This window comes from Hippichthys cyanospilos, chromosome 6, assembly GCF_059441005.1.
Source record: "Hippichthys cyanospilos isolate Australia breed blue-spotted pipefish chromosome 6, RoL_Hcya_1.0, whole genome shotgun sequence".
NCBI classification, from domain to species: domain Eukaryota; kingdom Metazoa; phylum Chordata; class Actinopteri; order Syngnathiformes; family Syngnathidae; genus Hippichthys; species Hippichthys cyanospilos.
In genome coordinates this window covers 3,151,008-3,168,171 of record NC_142374.1, presented here as the reverse complement: position 1 = coordinate 3,168,171, position 17,164 = coordinate 3,151,008, and the positions used below count along the sequence as shown (strand labels likewise).

At 40.7% G+C, this 17,164-nt stretch overlaps 1 protein-coding gene across 1 annotated transcript in view; it reads right to left on the bottom strand.

Moving 5' to 3' along the window:
- LOC148421872 (liprin-beta-2-like) overlaps positions 1-17,164 on the bottom strand; it is a 69,649-nt gene that overhangs the window by 33,731 nt on the left and 18,754 nt on the right. Inside the window, 3 exon segments of the mRNA XM_088416407.1 lie at positions 5,023-5,169; positions 10,607-10,720; positions 12,324-12,410. Coding sequence (XP_088272533.1) covers positions 5,023-5,169; positions 10,607-10,720; positions 12,324-12,410 — 348 coding nt within the window.

Sequence of the window (17,164 nt, the reverse complement as noted above, 5' to 3'; positions counted from 1 at the left end):
CCGTGAAACTGTGGTCACTAAATAAATAATACATACTACTGAAGATGGAAGAAAAAAAATATAATTTATTTATTCTTTTTCCAATATAGTGTTCCTTTGCTTGATAAGCTAGACTGTGAATGACATATGTTTTAAGGGCAGGGCGTGAAAAATGTTATTTTCAAGCGAGAGAACCTCGAGATGAGAAGAGACAGAAAGTAAATAGTTTATCATACAACTTCTGGATGAGTCAAAGAATTAAATCCATGCTGGTTGTAGTCTCCCTGTAAGAAAGTAAACTCAGCAACACTTTCTCCAAGCAGCATACAAAACTGAGATTTATGCTTAAGATATTATTAAGTTTGAACATTCAGGTTATGTTTAATAATACTGCACAACCCCCAAAAACATCCACCAATTCATTATTTGGCGATTAACATTGCATGCTTTGCAATGCACCCAGCATATCCTCTGGCAATGGCTCTGGATGCCATGTGATATCTTAACGTTCACACATGTCCACTCAACAAGTGAGGCTTTGTGGCGGAGTGGAAGAGCAGCTGGGTGTCACGATGAGCAAAAACACACAACTAGCAAAACAGCTAGTATTGGTTTAGACATAATAGTGTTTGTGCTTTACACACTAATGACCTTAAAGCGCAGCCCGAATGGAAAAAAAAAAAACGTGTGGGGGTTGCATTAGGTAGACTATCCACCATAAAACTGTGCCAAACATTTATTAAATAATAAAAATGCTATGGACAGTAAATCTTCAATCTTAGCTCAATGTTGTGATGTTAATGGGCTGGACCTTTCAGGAGAGATATTTCATTAATTATTTTTGGATGATGACTTGTGATGGGGGGGGATTCTTAATTCGATCACATCTCCTAAGAGGTTTTTATTAACCTTAAATAGGAAATTACCCAAAACACAACACCAAACCAGTAACCCTGTGTTTTGCAACTTTCCAACATGTACACGGCATTCTACCAAAGTAAGCATGGCTAATATTGGCTTGTTTGCAATTGTTTTAAAACAATGCATGTCATATGCATTCTTCATAGGAGTCGTGGCTTTGGTCATGGACATGGGAGGAATGCTCTATTCAAATCTTGCCAGCAGACAGAAGACCGCATACTCTGTCTTAAAGAGTTGTCATCGTTTCCTATTATCAAGGCAGCAAAATGTCACAACCATTCACTCATATCCTTTACTGGTGACCATTGTTTTGGACAATCTGTTGGTATGCAGCGTTTTCTGTGTCGCCTTCATCTAAGGCCCACTACACCAGTGGTGGGCCGTCAGGGCCAGCAAGAACTTCTCTGCTGGCCTAATATACAGTAATCTGACATTATCATAACGATAATAAACTATAATAATAAATGTAACTATAATAAAAGTCAATTTCATTTAAAAAATATTTCTACTAAATTCATACATTTTATATATAAAATTACTATCCATATTCTGTTCTTTTTGTGTCATTATATACATATAGTTCCACTCCTCCTAAGTGCTGCTGTTTTAGTGGAGAGTTTTTAGCCAATTAGAACTCAGCTAACGCGTGTCGCCAGGCAGACTTCATGGCAGACTTCATGTTTGCCTGAGCCCGGAGGTGCTGGGCATTCGCTTAAACAGTATAAAGGCTTCTGTACAGTGTGCAATAATAACACATTGTGTACGGGCCCATGTTTTAGTTAGACAGCTGCAATAGCCAATCGACCCATAAAAACGCCTTCAAGAACCTTCACATAGAACGTGTCGTAACTGGAAGCTCACTATAGGAAGGCAGTGCTATATTTATCCACCATGTTTAACGGTGGAAGTAGTTAACGTTATTTTAAAAAATAGAAAATATCATGTTGCTCAGCCAGCTAGCATTAGCATTAGTGTACATCAAAGTCAGACTCGCAGATGAACTCTACAAACTCTACAACAGGGGTCTCAAACTCCAGTCCCCGAGGGCCGCAATCCTGCATGTTTTTGATGCTTCTGTCATTAACGCACCTGAATCAAATTATTAGCTCATTAGCAAGCTCTGCAAGAGCTTGAAAATGATCCTAATCATTTGAATCAGGTGTGTTTAAAAGAGCGGTATGGAAAGCATTCAGGTTTGTGGCCCTCGAGGACTGGAGTTTGAGACCCCTGCTCTACAAGCTAGTCATGAAAGTCTATCTGAGGAAAACAAAAGATTGATGAATTTTGTATTGAAATAACTTTGGGACAGCTGTTTTGGGTGAGTTAATATGTTTTTGTCATTTTACATCATTTATACTCAATTGTCATGTTTGGTTGGGTTTGGTTGTTGTGGGGTTTTGTTCAAGTTTCTGTTCCACTCGCGCCTGCCTTTATTGTCTGTGTTCTCGTTAGTTTGATTTGGTCCACCTGTCTGGTGATACTTTGTCCAGTTTTGCTCCTGGTTCCGTCCTGTCTCAATTCCTTGTTAAACCTTCCTTTTTTGTGCCACATATTTCTCAGTTTTCCTGCATTTTTTGGGTCCTCCTTGCAACTCACCATGCCCAGACGTGACCCCTATATTAAAGTTCCATTTGTAATTAAGCGTACAGTCTTGTTAAAGCTTGCCTGCTCTTTGTGGACAAATAATTTGAAATTATTATTACTTATTTAAAGTTTTGGCAAGTTTTAATTGCTGATGCTGGTTGGTTGACGTTTAAATGCTCTGAAAAATAGCGTGTGTAGCCCAGTAATCTGTGCGAGGGGTCCAGTCACTGAAGGCCTAAGTGTGAAATGCACGGACCGCCACTGCTCTACACACCAAGCCGACTGGCAGTCGGAACTCGTCATGTGCCGTCAGCTTGTTGTGGCGAAACACTGTCTGAAAATCGGAGCTAGTCACAGGGCGTCATCAGGGGTTTCGGTCCTATTCTGCATGTTGCATTGGCGTCGAGCCGTCGGTACCATCAACTTCTGAGTGCCCTATTAAGATAACGAATCAGTGCACGAGAGCGGGCAGAAGTAAACAAGCAAGGGACAAGTCTCCGAGATGAATGGACGCACATTTCTTTTTTTTAATGTTATATCTAGAAGCAGCTTCTTTCACAAACATACGAGCAAACTGTTCTTAAATTGGCCATCTTTACTAATTAGATTGAAAATGTTCATTCTTAAAAGAGAAGACATTTTGAAGCGATATTTTATGCACACTCTTTTCAGGAAAAAGAGACATTTTAGGTAAAATGCATGTACTGTAGAATATGTTCTTGTAAATTGTTGATCCAGTTCTAGCTAGATGGCAAAATCAAAAACACAGATGAAGTGCACTTCCCCTAGCAACACTAACCCACTTTTCCAACGTCGTTGGCATGTAATAAACAAAAACAAAAAACAAGAAAATGTGAATTTCAAGAAAGATAAAACAAATGTTAATTGGTGCTTAAAGGAAAGAATGAACGGGCGGCTCGATAGAAGAGAGGTTACTACATCCTCACCTTGCTTCAGACTCCCCGTGTGGAGTTTGCATGTCCTCCCTGAGCCCGTGTGGGTTCTCTCTGGGCACTCTGGCTTCCAACCCCATTCCCAAAACATGCATGGCAGGTGTATAGGACATACTAAATTGTCCTTAGGTGTGATTGAGAGCATAGTTGATTGTTCGTCCCTACTGCCCCGCCAACTACTCCAAGACAGCTTGGATTCATAGTGATTTTTCGGCGGTAATAGACTGACACTGCAGGGACCACAACGGCCAATTGTGCGTTGGTCTGACGCCCCCCCTTTTGCAGACGGAAATACTAGCCATACGTTTTATGTTTGTTTGCGACGTTGGAATCTTCCATATACTGTAATCTGGACCTAAACCTAAAACCATCTAAAGCTTTAACAATTTCCATCAGATCTGTGTTCCTCCGCACATTTTCGATTGTAGCTCATTAGCATGCAAGCAACAACCGACTTCTACTGTATACTAAAACTGTGGTAAGCATCCCAAAATTAAAATAATATATGAATACATTCAAAAGACGGTTTTAATTTAACCCTGAGGGAGATAAGCAGCTGATGGCCATGGGCATAATGTTTAAGTAACATTGCAAGCTTCTTGTCGGGGATACACGTTAGATTATTTTCAGTTAGGCAGTCTGTTCAAAAATGGTTTGAAATCCTTTCAGTTTTTATGATATCCTTGTGATTATAATGCACATCTTAAATACTTACGGACAATCCTGAGTATCGGTGAATAAGGCCAAATGGTGCTTAATAGTACTGGTGAAACACTGTAGAAGCTGGTGGATGAAGCTTTTTTACGTGCCGACACTAAAGCATGTGCCCACAAGCCTTTTGTTACCTTTAACAGTGATGACAGAGCCTATGAATTGGGGGCCAGCTGCTCATTGCTTGTCTGCTCAAAATTTAGTTGACGTGTTTGGCTTCCTGTAAACGTGTTTGGGATCACTACTCATCAGGTGAATGCAATATACAAATGTAATTCATGACTAAATGAGAACATTGTGCAAATGAGACGTGGAAGAATATGTTTGAGATTGGTAAAACTAAACTATTTTGGGACATTCAGGAAGTGCATTCAGGAGATAAAGAGGCTGAAGGCATTTCAATTGCAAAATTAGCAGCAGGCTTGAGCTGTCATAATACAACAGTTGACATCAGGCAAATATAAGTTAAGTGGAATTTGTGCCACGCATTCTCAGATATCACAGCCAAATGGCCCCTATTAAGATTTCTTGTATTGTGTGGAAAGATTTAGTCTGCCGCAGAATAAAAACAAGCACTGCAGAATTTCTTGTCACTCAAAAGCAGAAAAAAAACAGCACAATAACAAATGAATTTGTTTTAAACAATGACATTATAAGGCATTGTTGGAACTGAAGTTACCCTGAGCAAGATCTAATATTATGAATACCATTTTATGACATGATCTTGTACAGACACCATGTATAGCTTCACAGTATAACACTATTATCGTTTTTACATTTGTGACTACATGAACAACACACACACATGCACACACACGCACACACACACACACAAACTCAACTACATACAAATAAATCTTATAACTTTCCCTACCTCTGCTTTGTTCTGGTTTGTATCCATGGGATCTTGGAAATGTGAGTTGTGCGTTTCCTCAATGCTGGTCAACTTCAGTTTCAGGTGCGAGACCTCGTCCATCAGATCTAACTTCTGAGTCTCCAGTGAAGTCCTGCTCACCAGCTCCTGAGAAAATAAATGCATAAGTTAGACGAGTGGCAAAAAATAAAAAGATATAAACAAATACTGGAGTAAACGTCTACACACAATTCATCAGAGCAAAGAGGAGTAGATGTTTAGTCCACTCCTTTCCCTGAGGTCTGCGTTCTTCTCAAACTGACAGATCAGGCTAGACTTGGTATCCAGAGCCCATGAAGCTAAATATACATACACTCACACACAGGCAAGTCAAGGGCTCTATTAATAAAACCCAATGCCTTTGTGGTGTGGCAGAGAAAAAAAATAAAATAAAAACAAAAACTAATGTTGGACACCGAAAACATTTTCTGCTGTTACTTTATGTTGTCGACACATTTCCTAATAAGTGTTTCTTTCGTTTCCTCTTCTAAACTAATTCCAATTCCTCTTTTTAAATCTAATGAAATAGCCAGCCAAGGACCTTTTTTTTGGCTCTTGATGATCAGTGTCTTGCTCTAACTGGTTGAGAAGAAAACATTTCAGTTGTAAAGGAAACATTTCTCACATGGTTTTAGAAATCTGTGACTTTCGGTTTAATAGACCAAAGATTTAGCGACAAAGATTGTCGGCCAAAAGTGCCTTTGCGGTTTTACGCCAAAAGACTTGTTTCCAATCAATCAATCAACCAATCAATAGAGGGAAAACAGGACGTTGTGATGATGCAAGCAAAATCTTAAGCAAGTGCTAATGATTATAATAATGTAATTTGATTGAAATAAAACTTACTATGATCATGAAGGGATATAAACTTTTCCCCCTGTGTTTTTTCATCTTATCAACATTAAATATTTATTCACAGAAAAATGCTGAACAGCTATTCGAAGTACAGTGGACCCCCGGGTTATGTCGTCCATGGCTTACATTTTTTTTCACGTTTCGCAGTGGAATACAACGTTTTTTGTCTCCTCTTTACACCCTTTTTCCTGCTTTACAGAATCAACAACAGTCATGATCTGTGGGGTTGGCAGGGTTCATGTTGTTTTGCCTCACTCTGGCGTTTTTAGATAATTGCTCTTATTTTCTGTTCGCATCAAGCTGCCTGTGACTGCACGCAAGGTTTATTTCGTGGTGTCATAAACCTGCGCATTCTGGGATTCTCAGTGATTGCAGCTGCTTGACAACAACAACGTTCTTGAGGTTTTCATTCGCTCTTTGTGTTTAAAAAGGCATCCCTTGTGAGTTACGTTTTGCCTTCTTTGTGTGACATGCATGTTTGCTGTTACATTTTATGTTTGTAAACGTTGCATTTACTTGTCTGTATTGTTTTCGTTTTACAGAGAAAACATTGGAACCTCAAAAGACTGAAGACAACAGTAAACCACTTAAAAATTTCTCTACCTTTGTCATCTCTTTGAGGAACTGTCCGAAGTGTGTTCTGACACGCGCACAATGAGGACAGAATAACAACACTTGCCAAATTCAAACATGGCGGTCAGTGTGCATGCGAGATGATGCAAGTGAGCATGGAGAAGTAAGAGGATGATTAATATGGAAACGAAGCTGGAGATAATCAAGAAATACAGCACGAAGAAGGCGAGACAAGGTGAGGCTACACTCGCTGGGGATTATGGCCGTAAATAGCTCAAGTCAACGTGGATTTTACAAAAAGTATAAGTCTACTAGTATACTGTTGCAGTTACGGGGGGGGGGGGGGGGGGGGGGGGGGGGGGGGGATTGTGCATGTGTAGACACAAAATGCTGAAAGTTGCAACAAAAAAACAATTCAAAGTTTCAATGCTTTATTTTTTTGACACAGTTGAATATGAACACAGGGCTTCACACCTGTGGCCTTCAATTGCCCACTCCTGTCATGGTGTGGTATGTTCTGGATGGGATTTGTCGTGTGTGGAGTGGTATCGGTGTTACCTGTTCTTTTCACATTTTGAGTTGTCAGTTTCTTGTTAGTGTGATTGGTTCCACCTGTTTCCATTGTGTTTGCCACTCAACTTCGTGCTCCAATTGTGTCCTGCCCAGGTATTCCTGTAGTCGTGTCGGTTTTTAGTGTATTTTGTTTCCTGTTTCCTTTCAGTTCTTGTCGGTAGTTGGTGTTATTATTTTTCAACCTTGTTTATTTTTTTCCTCTTTAATTAAATAAGTATTTTGAGCATTGACAGAGAGTGTGTGTGTTTATGCTGTCCCCCTGCTTCAAAGCGCTCTCTCTCCATGCACCTTTTTGCACCCTTCTTCCACGCTACATTTGAGGCCATATTCATGGCCCTTCAGCTGAAACATTTTACCCGCAAATTCCAAAATAGCAGTGTAGTTGCAACGTTAGTTGGCATGTTCACAACAAGTGTCTTTTCAAGTGAAAATATCAAATCTGCAGATTTACTGCAACAAATAGTACAAATAGTGGATCCATAGCTGCCATCGACTAAAAGTCCGAGCTTGACATTTTAGCTCACTGCAGATTTAGTATAATTTTAGGTAACAAATTTACCTAAACAACAGTCGATGTCGTCATGTGTGACGGCAGAGCCAACATATTTTGGGTCATTTCATTGCTTTCTTTAACACTAGCATGGCAAAAAGTAACAGAGGAAAATTTCAAATGAAAAGGTAAAAATGTACATTTAAGCTTGAATGCTGGGTCAAGAGAGGCAGCCACTGTGTGGACTGTCTGGCCTTAGCCACATACAAGGGCATTACGATGCCTTACTACTTCACGTAACTCTTGACCATCTTAATGGTAATGCAATACAAATATCTGCTGGGTATATTAAATTTGTAGAAACATCCTTTTAATAAAAGCTTCCAAGGGATAAAGTGTGTCAATAACAATGCATTATAAAGATTATTATGAATTAAATTCTTCAGGCTTTTTACTGAAGATAACAAATATATGTAGATGTTTACATGAATCATCAGCTGTATTTTATCGCAGTGGGCGTACAAAGCATACAAATGGAGATCACATGGAAAATAAATAATGTCACCACCATCACCGCCACCACCACACAGACAGGCAGATAGCTAAAACCCCTAAATGATCCAAGCGTGTAAGCCACACACAACTGTGCATGCACATACACTCAGTATCTAAGCAGTAACGCCAGCTGGCTGTTAGTTTGCAATCTAACACCGTCTCACTTAAGGCAGGGTAAGCAGCAGTCTTAAGTCTCAATTTATCAAAAATCTTTGGCCATGGCTCACAGGTCAGATGCCATAATCCTTTATATTATTTATCTCGTTACAAGAACGCCAATGCAACGAACTAGCATCCTGCAAACTAGCATTTATGGATGTAGGAAAAATACCCATAAATCATTCAAAACTACTACAGTTCTTTAACCACCACAGAATAAAGCATTAAGTGACTTGAACACTCACTAAAATACAAATAATAGTTTGTGTCATGATGTCACCATGCAGCTCGTTCTGGAAGTCAAATTTGCGCGGCAGGACACACATGAATAAATTGAGGAAATCAATGAAGCTTCGTCCTGGTTAAAGGCAAAGATTTACAGTTTGGTGGAAAACGAGGGGTTTATCTACAACAGAGCCGTCCAAACTTTTTGCAAAGGGGGGCAGATTCGGTGTGTTAAAAATGTAGGGGGGGGCAACCTTGGCGGGCGTTTTTTACATATAACAGCAATTAATTGACATACATTTCAGCGGGCCGTTCTGTGTTTCACATTTGCTTTTTTATTTTAATTTCAGCTATCTTAAGCATGTGTTTTGGTTAATTTGAAACGTGCATATCAAAACTGAATTGACATTAAATATTGAAATTGAATATTCACTTTTCACTTTTTTTAACACTAACTTTTTTTAACAGTTCAACAGAAGTAATTGTACTCTTGGGTGCAAATTACATTTGAAACATAAAAATATCTCACCATGGCAGTTTTATATTTACAAAAATTGCAAACACAATAACAGAGAAACGACCAAGTAATAGTCATATCAACAAGTGCAGGGCTCATTTAAAAGATGACATTAGTAACTATAAATGTTGATTGGATTTTTAAATGGTTATTATTCTGGCGTGAAAAGTTAAAAAAAAAAACGTTTTCAGACTGATCGTAGATTTGGAGAGCAGGACAAAGGCCAGGTGTGGCTCTATGGCAGTAGTGTGGATGCGCAAGATGTCTTGTAAGTGAGAGTCCGATTTAAGTTCATAACCGAGAATGTCTTCTCACAAAAATACGTCGACCCGAACAAGCTTAGCATTTTCTTACCAAATGCTCGAATCTCTCGGACTTGTCCTTATCCAGCTGTCGGTAAAAGTTGTAAAATATTGCTGCTGTGAGATTAAACTAGCTTCAAGATGTTTCAGTTTCTCGCTGCGTTCATTACCTGTGATCTTGCCATATACGTCAGCATGTTTTGTTTGGTAATGTCGCTTCACATTGAACACTGTAAAAACATCCACTGTCTCCTCACAAATGAAGCAGACACAGTTGCTCCGTAATTCAGTGAAGAAATAGTCCAATTTCCACTCATCCTTGACCCGACGGCCCTCGCAGTCAAAATTCCTCCTTTTGTTGATTGTCGCCATTTTAGAAAGTTAGGGCTCATACATATAGTAATTTGTTGTTCCTAATTGAGCCTATAGATGGCAGCAATTAGCACACGCAGGTAACAGCGCTCCTGCCCAATGTATTAATTCTCCATGCGGGCCAGACGTTATTGATTTTATGACGGAGGCTGCGAGCCGGATGGAAATTGACCACGGGCCGCATTTGGCCCCCGGGCCGGACTTTGGACATGCTTATCTACATCATAGATGTTAAAGTCCAGTCCTCGAGGGCCGGTATTCTATATGTTTTCAATGCTTTCCTCCCAAACACACCTGGTTCAAAAGATTGAGCTACATATATGAGGCACTAAGCAGCACAACAGCTGGGGATCAATATAGCTTAACCCAATAAAATCTCTTAACACTAACAAACACAACGTATTGGAGCTCTCTGGTAGTAGCAGGTGGAGCCACATTGTCAGACTGAAAACCTCTCAAGCTTTCAATGGAGTAAGCAGTAATTTTGTCAAATCTTTTTAGAAGAGTTTTCTCAGAAAAAAAAAAAAAAAAAACTAAATAAATGTTGGATAATATAAAACCGTTAAAGCATTACTAATCTTTTTACTTTAAAGTATCTGCAGATATTATACAGGCTTCAGTGTAATATTACCCCAGCAGTGGAATTTTACTTTTACTGCTGACAAAGCAGAAGACAAAGGATCCGTTGAGAAGTCTGAACAGAGAATAGATTCACTTGTATACTCTGTTGTGGTATTGTTGAGCCGAGGCTGGCTGTGTGCTCAAATGTTTGATTCAACGCTGAGGTCAAAAACAACATTTGCACCAGTGTAAAGACAAAAATATAATTCAGCGTGAACAGCTTCAAGTTTTCATTGAAGCTGACCGCAAAACATGTTTTCGGAAGAAAATGTTTTCCAATGAGGCAGATTTGGAGTGTGTTACCTGTTGCAGCATTTCCTCAGTGGAGGCTAGTTTCCATCTGTGTGCCTCGAGGGAGCTTTCGAGATCTCTGATTTTATCCCCTTGAGCCTCCACTTGGTCAGTCAGTACTTTTACCTAGTGATTGACACAGTCATTCATTAATACATACACATGAAATTAGCGAATGCACAGGTAACATCCAAACACAATGTTTCAGCAGCCAGCATAACAACATATCCTCATTGTGTTTCATCAGTCAACCGATAATAAATCATAACAAATGACATTCCTCCACTTAACAACACCAATTACTCAGCAAGTCTGTCACCCAGGAATCTGAGCTAGACATTTACAGTAATCCCCTTGACATGACACTCACTTCCTGCCAAGCCTACAAAGCACAGACGTGTAACACTGACAGACACACGGTCTTTTCTACAAATTTATGTGGAATTTCTATGACAGTAGCTGATTCACGATTACTTCAACTTGCATTATATCCAGCCCCTGCAGCCATTTTCTAATCCAGTTTGTTGTTTTGTGAAGCTTCTGTTTTATGTACTGCCTTTGTTGATTACAAAGAATTTGATAAAGTGCATGTACAATACATGTGAAACCTTGCTTTTTTTTTTTTATACCACTAGCAGTCAGTGTACAAATTTCTAAATTATTTGTAAAACGTGACAAGCAAAAGGGAAGGAGACAACATATAGATTAAGATAAAAGGTTTTTCAAATATTTATACTTTGTGATTAGGGGAGCTAAACTGTAAATCACATGTGTAATTTGTATATGTGAAATGTGTAATAAAATAATCAAACAATCACTCAATTAAATAAAGGGAGACAGAACATGATCCTAAGTCTTGATATTCAGTTTGAATTGCCGTTTTACTCTGCTGTACTCTGTTATGTTGAAAATACTGTATGTTCAGACTAAACATGCAGGCATTCAGTTGGTTGAAAATAGAATGTTGCTGTAAACAGGCAGTTGAGAAAAAAAAACTTTTTAAATAAAAATTTGAAGAAACTTCCATAAACCATCATCTAACCCTATCCGCAACAAATATGGGGGGCTCAATTTTTGCTGCTGAGCATATCCACCGGTACTTGTATTTTTTCGATTCACGCAGCCCTATATAAAATTAACAGGAATTTCATACAAACTAGGGCTGGGTGATTTTGTCTAAGCATAAAATCTCAATCCCCCCCAAGGGATTGCAAGGGACAATTCCGCCACCACTCTTTTCCACTGTATGTACTGAATGGGTTTTTGGTTTTTAACGCTTCCAAGATTGCTCTCCATCGTGCCCCTTCATCACACGTGCTTCCTTATGTGGATTCCTCCTTGCCAAGCTGCTTCTTAGTGGCTTGGCGCGGGATTGTTTCCCTCACAAAGCTTGAAATGTTATATGCACGGTTGGGTGCCTGTTTTAGTTGCCGAAAGACGTTGGTTATTTTCCTGCCTTTTACAGATACAGGCTTTAAACAAAAGTTGCAGCCTGCCGTTACTTTCCACGTCTATCGCTACAAACCAAAACGACTGATGATACAACTCGTCTTTTAGAAAGAAGGGATCCTTTTAATTAGCCATAGCAATGTAGCGCTAGCCCAATGTCTGTTGAAGCAACGGAAACTCATGAGGGCGAAACACAGCCCAGCAGACAAGCAAGGAGAAAAAAAACAAAACATATAATACAAACAAGCACACATACGTATGCACACAAATATTCTTTTACCTGTAAAACCAAAGACTCCTTGTCGCCTTCTAGACGGAGCAGCCTCTCTTGATAGGATTCATTTTTGGCAGGAGGATACAAGTTCACCTGAAGAACCATGTAAACCAAACAACGATTATTGTCGACCAACTGTAATACCCCAAATAATAAGACACACTTTTTCTCTCCCAAAAATGAACGCTAAACGTATGGGTGTGTCCTATAAATGGTAACTTAAAGATTTGACATTTATTTCAACAGAATCTTAGTGAAAAGGCTAAGGGCTCTCTCAGCGGCTGCTGCATGGGGCAGCTGCGTGTGCCTTATGTCTCTCACTCAGCTGCTCTATTCAGCAGTCTCTCTCTCTCTTACAAATATATGATTTATTCTGTTTTGGTACAGTTTTTACATTGTTGTCAGACTCTTGGTGTGCACTATACACACGTAAATTCTATCCATATAAAATACCAGAATTTGACCCTAAAATTAAGGGTGCGTCCATCCACAGGTGCATCCTATAAATGGGGAATTGGTACTAATCATTGTTTTTTCTGAGTATCTGCCAAGTCGATTAACAATTTTTTTTTTTAAGCAACAATAAACTTACATTATTTTAGCGTAATATACAATAGCTTTTATTCCCTCATTTTATTTTCACTTCTTTCATTATTTGTCCCACTAATTTACTATCATCTCTAACATAATTGGAACGGTGAGAGCTATTGGTTTCACCTTCAGTTTGTTTGTTAGTAAACAGATTATACAAGAAGTCCACCACTGGTTGGCATGAATCTTTGTAAATATGGTAGGTACATATACATGGAAGGAAGACTAAAAATATATTACATTTCTAAATAGAGGGTCTGCATCACGGCGGTGGGGTTTGCGTTTTCCCAATTATTTGATACAAGGAGCTAGCTTGTTTAGGGTTTTTTTTTTATTGGTAAACAGGTCCTAGATGAGGAACCAGATGAAGCATGTACCATTGACCTTTAATGATGAATACAGTGTTCCCTCGTTTTTGTTTTTCACGGTTAATGGAGACCGAAAACCCCCTGTGTCTGGAGCCAGGCTTGGAGGTGGGGCTTGTTGGCTAGTGCCTGCACCCATGGGGCCTAGCCGAGCTAAGCCTGAATTGGTAACTCGGGCCTCCTTTCCCATAGTCTTACCACCTGTAGGAGGGCCTTAGGGGTCGGGTGCAGTGTGAGCTGGGTGGTGGCCAAAGACTAGCTCTTGGGACATGGAATGTTACCTCCCTGGCAAGGAACGAGCCTGAGCTAGTCTGTGAGGAGGAAAAAATCTGACTAGATAAGGCATGACCAAACTCAATCCTCGAAGGCTGCCTATCCTGCATGTTTTTGAGCTCCAAACACACCTGATTCAAATGATAAGCTCATCAGCAAAGTCAGCGGAAGCAGCTGCATTGGATGACAGAAACATCAAAACCATGCAGGATAGGCGGCCCCTGAGGACTGGATTTGGACATGCCTGGACTCGATAGCACATCTACATCTTCAGCACATCACGGACTATTGACAGAGGAGCAGCGCAGTCACATCCAGCCAAGCCACACTGCCAGATGAGCTGAACGAGTTCTACGGACGCTTCGACACTAAGAATCCTGATCAGCAGAGAAGGATGCTGGGCATGGAGTGTGTACGGGACACTCCTCTCACGATGACACCAGCAGAGGTGTGCAAGGTTCTGAGCAGAACAAACCCGCAGAAAGCAGCCGGCCACGATAACATCCATGCACTCAGGGTTTTTTTTTTTTTATCAGAGCTAGCTGATGTGTTTGGGGACATCTTTAACCTGTCACTTGCACGAGCCTCTGCCCCCACTTGCTTCAAGGCCACCACCATAGTGCCTGTCCCCAAGCAACACACCTTGACCTGGCTGACTGTCATGACTATCATCCGATGGCCTGGTGCCACAGCAACAATCTCCACCTCAATACAGACAAAACCAAAGAACTGATCATAGACCCGAGGCGGCAGGTGGAGCCGCACAAACCAGTATTTATCGATGGGACTGAGGTGGAGAGGCTGAAAGCCTTCAAATTTCTTGGCAGCTACATTAGTGAGGACCTCACCTGGTCGCACAACACTCAACAGATCATCAAGAAGTCCCAATAGAGACTGTACTTTCTGCAGAGACTGAAGAAATTTGGCATGTCAGCAAACACTTTGGTTAACTTCTACTGATATAAAATCCAAAGTGTCCTCTCCACCTCCATCACAGTCTGGTACGGCAACGGCACGGCAAAAGACAGGATGGCTCTCCAGCGTGTGATCAAGACCTCACAGCGCATCTGTGGAGCAGCCTAACCCTCAGTGCAGGACATTTATCACACCAGGGTTCTGCGGAGAACACACAACATCATCAAGGACAAGACACACCCACAAAACGATCTGTTTGAAATGCTGCCATCAGGTAGACGCTACAGGAACCCGAGGGCCAGGACTGCCAGACTGGCAAACAACTTCAACCCACAAGCCATCTGGATTCTCAACAAATCCCTCACAAACTAATCTGCCTCCTTCTGCATGCATAAACAATATATTACACTAAAAATCTTGCACTACATAATATTCTGCACTACATTATTAGGACTATTATCTCTGCTTGTTGTTTATTGCTATTTATTGTTATTTATTTATTGCTTGATTGTGGAATCTAGTGTGCTGCTCGGGGAAGTGAAAAGAATAAAACTGTCATTGTGTGATACAACTACAAATATGACAATAAATCTCTTGAATCTTGATAGAGAGATTTGCCTCCACATATAGCTTGGGCTCTGGTACCAGTCCTCTCGAGAAGGGACTCTCTTCCCCTCAGGAGTTGCCCGTAGTGAAAGGCTCAGAGATTCTGAACTTTCTTTTTGCCCCCCATTGGGGTTCACCCCGGTGGAGGAGAGGGTAGCATCTCTCTGCCTTCGAGCCCTTGGAAGGTGTGTTGGAGAGTGCTCCCTCCGGGGACTCTCTTATTATGCTGAAGCGTTGAGGTGGTCCAGTTTGCGGGTCTCAGCGTTGCAATGCTATTTATGGATGGTGTGGTGCTGTAGGCTTCTTCAGGCCGTGACCTCCAACTCTAACTGGAGCGGTTCGCAGCAGAGTGTGAAGCGGCTGGAATGAAGATCAGCACCTTCAAATCTGAGACTGGGTTCTCAGTCAGAAAAGGGAGGAGTGCCCTCTCAAAATCAGGCATGAGGTCCTGTCTCAAGTGGAGGAGTTCAAGTATCTTGGGGTCATGGGGTAAGATGGAGCAGGACATCGACAGGTGGATCTGTGTGGTGTGAACTCTGTACCGGTCTGCTGTAGTAGAGAAAGAGCTGATCCGAAGGACGAAGCTCTGTATTTAATAGTCATTTCAGCTATGCTCACATGCTTTGGGTCATGACTGAAAGAACAAGATCCCAGATCCAAGCAAACAAAATGAGTTCCCTCTGCCGGGTGTCCGGGAGAGCCTGAGCTTCTAAACGTACATCTAAGGGAGAAGCCTTATCTCTGAGTGAGAGACCTTAGAGATAAGTTTAGAAGGTTGGTCATCTGGGAGGGGCTCAGGGTCAAGCCGCTACCCCTCCGCATTGACAGGAGCCAGTTGAGGTGGCTCGGGCATCTGGTTAGGATGCATCCTAGATGTCTCCCTGGTAAGGTTTTACGGGCATGTCCAGCTGGGAAGACCCAGAGCATAATGGAGAGATTATGTTTCTCGGCTTGCATGGGAACGTTGGTGTGTTTGTGAGAGTAAATGGTTGTTTGTTTTCGTATGCACTGCGATTGGCTAGCAGCCAGTTCAGGGTGTACCCCACTTACTGCCCTGAAGACAACTGGGATAGGTGTGACCCTCTTGAGGATAAACGGTTAAGATAATGGATGGATTCATTCCACACTATTGGTAAAAAATGGACTATTATGAACATTATTGTATGATTTGGGTCAGCAAAATATGATATCTAAGAACATTCAGCTACTCAAGATAAATGACAAATGAGGAGTAACCAGGTTTAGGGCAGCAGTGTTTTAATCCATATGGAATTGGCCTCAGTTTCCAGAGTTTAAAATGTGCCAATGGGGATTAAAATAAGTAGAGTTTGGAATTCGTTGTAGTGTGCCTGGTTTGTTAGTGTTTTATATTTGGGAGAAAGACTGTACTATTGCAAAGGTAATTTGGAAACAGCAGAGTCACAAGATGCATGATTTCTTTTAATGTCAAAGGCTCCAGTATGTCTAGAATCCAAGATGCTTCTTAGGACATGCTGAAAGGCGCTACTCACAAAAAAAAAAAAAATCACGTTCACAAAACACAAGGCACTGAGTTATGAAACATCATATGATTAATTTAGAAATAGCATCTCAATGTGACCACACAGGGATTGTTGTACATTATAAAATAAATTCTACCAATTCAATTTGATGGACTGTTACAAAAAAGCCTCAAAAACCTGTCATGCAAGCATCAAGTCAGTATGCATCTTGCAATTTAAAATGAACAGACATAATTGTCCTCCTGTCTGTTGAGCATACGCACTTGAGAGTGCAGCTACAAGTGTGGTTTAAGTATGCCAAAAGAGAATGTCGTTTTAGCAGAACAGGTCAAAGTGTTGAAATAAAAATAGGAGCAGCCCAAAAACATTTTGGGGGAAAATCAATCTTCCACTTTTGGTGAGTCACTTAATGATTTAGTCACATACTATTTGACCTTTGATGATGGTATTTGGTCTTTTCCAAAGAATTTCATCTCCATTCCAGATAAATGTGTTGAAAAAACACTTAGTCAGGCAACAGACTCACATTCTGCATAAGGTAAGTGGGGTCAAGAAAGTCTAGAAGGGTTCTGCCAAGGTCTATCTGAGTACTTCC